This window comes from Hyperolius riggenbachi, chromosome 10 (assembly GCF_040937935.1).
Source record: "Hyperolius riggenbachi isolate aHypRig1 chromosome 10, aHypRig1.pri, whole genome shotgun sequence".
Lineage (NCBI taxonomy): Eukaryota > Metazoa > Chordata > Amphibia > Anura > Hyperoliidae > Hyperolius > Hyperolius riggenbachi.
In genome coordinates this window covers 275,250,133-275,256,132 of record NC_090655.1, presented here as the reverse complement: position 1 = coordinate 275,256,132, position 6,000 = coordinate 275,250,133, and the positions used below count along the sequence as shown (strand labels likewise).

The 6,000-nt window shown below is 44.3% G+C and overlaps 1 protein-coding gene across 1 annotated transcript in view; it reads right to left on the bottom strand.

The window, feature by feature from the left end:
* LOC137535489 (zinc finger protein 585A-like) overlaps positions 1–6,000 on the bottom strand; it is a 62,984-nt gene that overhangs the window by 32,238 nt on the left and 24,746 nt on the right. The window contains exon 3 of the mRNA XM_068257325.1: positions 1,356–3,199. Within this exon, the coding sequence (XP_068113426.1) occupies positions 1,356–3,199 (1,844 nt within the window). The remainder of the gene's footprint in view (positions 1–1,355; positions 3,200–6,000) is intronic.

Below are 6,000 nucleotides of genomic sequence, written 5' to 3'. Positions count from 1 at the left end.
GCGCAGCCACTCACCGATGCTCCGGCCCCGCCTCCAGTTCACTTCTGGAATTTCTGACTTTAAAGTCAGAAAACCACTACGCCTGCATTGCCGTGTCCTTGCTCCCGCTGATGTCACCAGGAGTGTACTGTGCAGACACAGACCATACTGGGCCTGCGCTGTGCGCTCTTGATGACATCAGCGGGATCGAGGACACGGCAACGCAGGCGCAGTGGTTTTCAGACTTTAAAGTCAGAAATTCCAGAAGTGAACCGGAGGCGGGGCCGGAGCATCGGTGAGTGGCTGCGCCAACACAGGATGTCTGCGGGGACCGTTAGAAGCCCCGGGTAAGTTCAACTCATTTTCCCCTGACCCCCCTATAGTATTCCTTTAAAGAGACTCTGAAGTGAGTTTAAAAATGGCTTTTTACCTTATATTCAACAGGGGCAGGTTTGCCCCTGCTAAAACACCGCTCTCCTGCGGCAGAACCCCCGAAATCCCCCCCCCCCCCCCCCCTTCAAAATCCACAACTTGCTTGGTGGTGGATTTTGCTGCTCATGGAGGCAGAGCTTTCGGCTGTAGCTCTGCCTCCATATTCGTCGATCAGCGGCGAATCTCCGCCTCTCCCCCGCCCCTCACAGTGAAGGAAGACTGAGAGGGGTGGGGAGAGGCGGAGATACGCGCTGAGAGGCGGAGCTACAGCCATTAGCTCATCCTCAACAGGAAGCGCTCCCCGGCATCACGGAGGGGATAGACCCCTCGTTATGCCGCGGGATAGCGGCGTTTTAGCAGAGGCAAACATGCCCCTGTTGAATATAAGGTAAAATGCCATTTTGTAAACTCACTTCTATGGATTTCCAAAAGGGAAGTTTCTTTAAGGTCTGACAAATCTGCCACATCTTAAAATGATGAGGGATTTTTATAAGGAAAATTCCAGATAGGGCTCTAGTCATGTTCTGCCAGTAACAAAACGGCTTACCTTGCTTCTGCACAAGTCCCAGTGGCGTTAATCACTATTCCCCCTCCAGGTCCATGTGGATGGTGGGAAATGATGTAATTCGGCTTCCAGCGGCCGAATTACAGTGTTTTAAATGTGCGTCTCTATAGCTGTAATTCCTATTACGACCTGTGGTGGCGCCGGCTGCGCCCAAATCTCCTGCGATATAGATAGTGTAACAGAACACTTTAGGGCAATACATTCCCCACACTCATCACAAGTGTCTGATAAGTAGTGACTTACACTGACATTTCCCACACTCAGCATATGAAAATCAGGTTTTCTTATGATTGACAAGGTCTGCTTTCTGTGCAAAACATTTCCCACACTCAGTACATACTTATGGCTTCTCACCAGTGTGAGATTTCTTATGTTTGACAAGGTTTGATTTCTGAGCAAAACACTTCCCACACTCAGCACATGAATAGGGCTTCTCACCTGTGTGAATTTTCTCATGAGTGACAAGACTTGATATCTGTGCAAAACATTTCCCACACTCAGCACATGAGTATGGCTTCTCACCAGTGTGGGACCTCTCATGATTGACAAGATGTGATTTATTTACAAAACATTTCCCACACTCAACACAGAAATAAGGCTTCTCACCAGTGTGGGTTCTCTCGTGTATGTCAAGATTTGATCTACTCCCAAAAGATTTCCCACACTCGGCACAAGAATATGTCTCCTCACCAGTGTGGGATCGCCTATGTCTGATAAGATTTGCTTTACTCACAAAACATTTTCCACACTCAGAACAACAGTAGGGTTCCTCACCAGTGTGAATTTTCTGATGATTGACAAGATTTGATTTCTGTACATAACATTTACCACACTCGGCACATGAATATGGCTTCTCACCAGTGTGAGATCTCTTATGAACAACTAGAGTTGATTTACTTGCAAAACATTTCCCACACTCAGCACATGAATAGGGCTTCTCACCAGTGTGAGATCTCTCATGTATGACAAGATTTGATTTACTCCAAAAATATTTCCCACACTCAGCACAAGGGTAGGATTTCTCACCAGTGTGGGATTTCTCATGTATGACAAGATTTGATCTACTCCCAAAACATTTCCCACACTCAGTACAAGAGTATGGTTTCTCACCAGTGTGAAATCTTTCATGTATGACAAGCTGTGATTTTTGTACAAAACATTTTCCACATTCAGCACATGAATATGGCTTCTCGCCAGTGTGTAATCTCTCATGTGCAACAAGATATGATTTATATCCAAAATATTTCCCACACTCAGTGCATGAATAGGGTTTCTCACCTGTGTGAAATATTTCATGTCTAACAAGTGCTGATCTGTGTGCAAAACATTTCCCACACTCAGCACATGAATAAGGCTTTTTACCAGTGTGAGAAACTTCATGTGCTACAAGCTCTGTGTTCTGTGCAAAACATTTCCCACACTCAGCACACGAATAGGGCTTCTTAACAGTGTGTAATGTCTCATGTCTGTAAAGATGTGCTTTACGTGCAAAACATTTCCCACACTCGGCACATGAATATGGCTTCTCACCCGTGTGAGATCTCTCATGATTGACAAGAACTGATTTCTGTCCAAAGCATTTCCCACACTCAGAACATGAATAGGGCTTCTCACCAGTATGAGAACGCTTATGTGTGACAAGTTGTGATTTAAGCTTAAAACATCTCCCACACTCAGCACATGAATAGGGCTTCTCACCAGTATGAGATCTCTTATGTGTGACAAGTTGTGATTCAAGCCCAAAACATTTCCCACACTCAGAACATGAGTAGGGCTTCTCGCCAGCGTGAGATCTCTGATGTGTGGCAAGATCTACTTTATGCCTAAAACATTTCCCACACTCAGCACATGAATAGGGCTTCTCACTAGTATGAGATCTCTCATGTGTGACAAGTTGTGATTTCAGCCTAAAACATTTCCCACACTCCGCACATGAATAGGGTTTCTCTCCATTGTGAGATCTCTCATGTCTGATAAGATATGATTTACAAACAAAACATTTCCCACACGTAGAACAGGAATAGCAAACTCCAAGGGTGGTGGGAGAGCTGTGCTGGGTAGGAGGCCCCTCAGGGTTAGACAGGTGAGGGGAGTCTGGGGGAATATTTGGTGTCACCAGGATATCTGCAGGAGACTCTTGCCCAGTGACATCATCATCCGTTGTACAGTCTGTGGATACAGAGAGACGAGTCTCTGAGAGGTTCCTGATGCTGGGACTCCGCCCTGCAAATAGAGAAACATCATCACTTCCTGTTAGAGAATTCTGAGGGGAGGAGCATTTGTCATTAGGGAGGGTCAGTGAGCTGCTGATAATTCTAAATTGGTGCAGATTAGAAATGGACAAAATGTAGCAGCTGCATAACTTTGCATATAATTAGCATACAATCAGAGATATTGGCCAGTCACTGACTATCACTAGTGATCAGCCTGACAGAGAACTGCAGAAGGTTGTGCCCATTACAGGCGGCCAATCTCAAAACAGTAACTGTGCCTTGCATGAACATTTTATGCTTGGCTTGATATTCAGCCAATCCAATGCATGATCTGATACATCAGATTATCTGCATACAATTTGCATTATATTTGCATACAAGTCAGTTATTTGCATCTCATTGACCCTCCCTACACATAAAGCATTGGCCATACATGGAAAGCAGTAAGTTGTTGAGCTTGATGAGACAATGGAAGCAATGTGTTACTCCTGTGACAACAGACCTATATGTACTCATAGCAAGAAATCTGTGTTAGGTTTGTACAGCAATGTGGTGTCACTTACACATTCTTATTACCATTGTGTAGTCTTATAATACATTTAGTGCACTACCCACCTCCCATGCACTGGATACATCGCTGCAATGCCCCAACCTCACTCATATATAGAATATTAGAATAGCTTCTCAGGGTTTACTTCTCACTTACATAAATACAAGTCTATATAATGACTACAGCGCTCCACACTAACAGCATAAATACCCATCAAAATACCGTCCTGCCCAGCTCAGGCCACCGGGAGCAGAGGGGGCTGAATTAAGTGACAATTGAACTGAGAGTGAAATGGAGACTGCCATATTAATTACATTTTAATGAGGGATTGTCAGCCATACAATCTAATTCCATTTGCCCACTGCAATGTGTACACTGCGCAGCCTGGAACCTCACCCTGCAGTGCAAGCACTCCAACCTACTCAGATATGTTTCTGCTGTAATAAATCTTACTGTAGCTCAGTCAGACTGACTCTATTTGGTACATTGCCGACGTGATCTCCCCTCCCACATTCCGGTTCATCTGTGGTTGGCTGAGTTCAGTTCACTGTGAGGCTGAGCTGAAATTTGATCTTCCTGTGTTCTCATGTGTTTACAAGCATATCAACGGCTGTAGTCGGCACCATCTGTTATAGACTCTTTTATTGTCAATTAAAAAGACACATGACAGCAAAATAGCAACGTTTCGGAGGACAACCTCCTTTCTCAAGCTCTATCAGTGTCTGCAATACATACATTTCACATTTCTTTATATAGCTACTAAGATGGAGAACTAACCAATCATATGTCCACTTCGCCCTATGGCGACCAATCCCCGTCCACCTGAACCCGCGGACTTGATGGGGAACTTCTTACCAAAACTCAAATGGACATGCGTACAGATGAACGCGTCATCCTACGCAGCAGGGCGGAGATTCACGTGACCCGAAGCCGAGAACACCAAACCGCCGACCAGTCATATGGAGGCAGCAGATGACATCACCTACTGGTCACGCCTACCGAGTGAAGCGGACCAGATGGGGAACTGCCTCACATATGGCCAAAATGTGGCCTCCTACTGGACTGACGTCTACAACCACGTGAGCGAAGATGTTCACCGCTCACGTGTGTTGTCGGTGTAAATAGCAACCAGGGACGCTTTCCGCCCCGCTGCATAGTAACAGAGCGCGCCATGTCAAGCAACTCATGCAGCAAGACGCTGCACTGTCAAAACATAAATAAACAGTACCAATCAATGTGGAGAGCACTAATAAATAACATTGTCTGGACGAGTCTCCCAATATTAATCTTATATACAAAAGTTAAACTATGTCCTAAGGTCCTATAGGAGTGGTGTCATATCATACTCTCTGTTCAGACCCCTAGGGGATAGAGTATCTAACATACGTATCCATTTGGACTCACAATACAGTAGTTTCTTAAGTCTGTCACCCCCCCGTCTCAATGGCTTAATGTGTTCTAGAACTTGAAACCTAAGTTGGTTAACCGAATGTTTTGCCTGTACAAAATGAGAAGGGACAGCTAATTCTAGTGCTGGTTTCCTAATGGTACTTTTATGTGCTGAAATCCTATCTTTTAGTCTCTGTGTGGTCTGTCCAATATATAACAGACCACACGGACATTTTAGGGCATAGACTACATATTTAGTGTTACAATCATATTGACCCTTAATAAAGAATTTTTTACCACTATGGGGATGGGTAACATAACTACCTTTAATCACACTATTACAATGTACACATCCTAAGCAAGGATATGTGCCATTGGGTCTGGTGGATCTATAGACATTTTTTTTAGTGGGACCCAAGTCTGCATGGACTAATTTATCCTTTAATGTTGGTGCTCTTCTATAGGACATAAGTGGAACTGTCTGGAATTCATCAATTAGAGGGAAATTATCCCTCAACAGATGCCAGTTTTTTCGTATAACCCTCGCTATACCTTCACTGGCTACATTATACTGACTGACAAATGGAATTCTCTTGTTCTGTCCCCTCCTTCGATTAGTCCTGTCTGTTCTATCATTTTCATCAACCTGTTGTCTCGCCCTATCCAATAATGATTGGGGGTATTGTCTCTTTCTAAATTTAAGTTGCATTTCATCCAACCTATCCTGGCATATATTGTCATCATTAACTATACGTTTCACCCTTTGGAACTGACTCCCTGGGATAGATAGCTTAGTACCAGGGGGATGGAAACTGTCAAATGACAAAGTCGAATTCATGTCAGTCGGTTTGACGTAAATGTCAGTGGTCAAT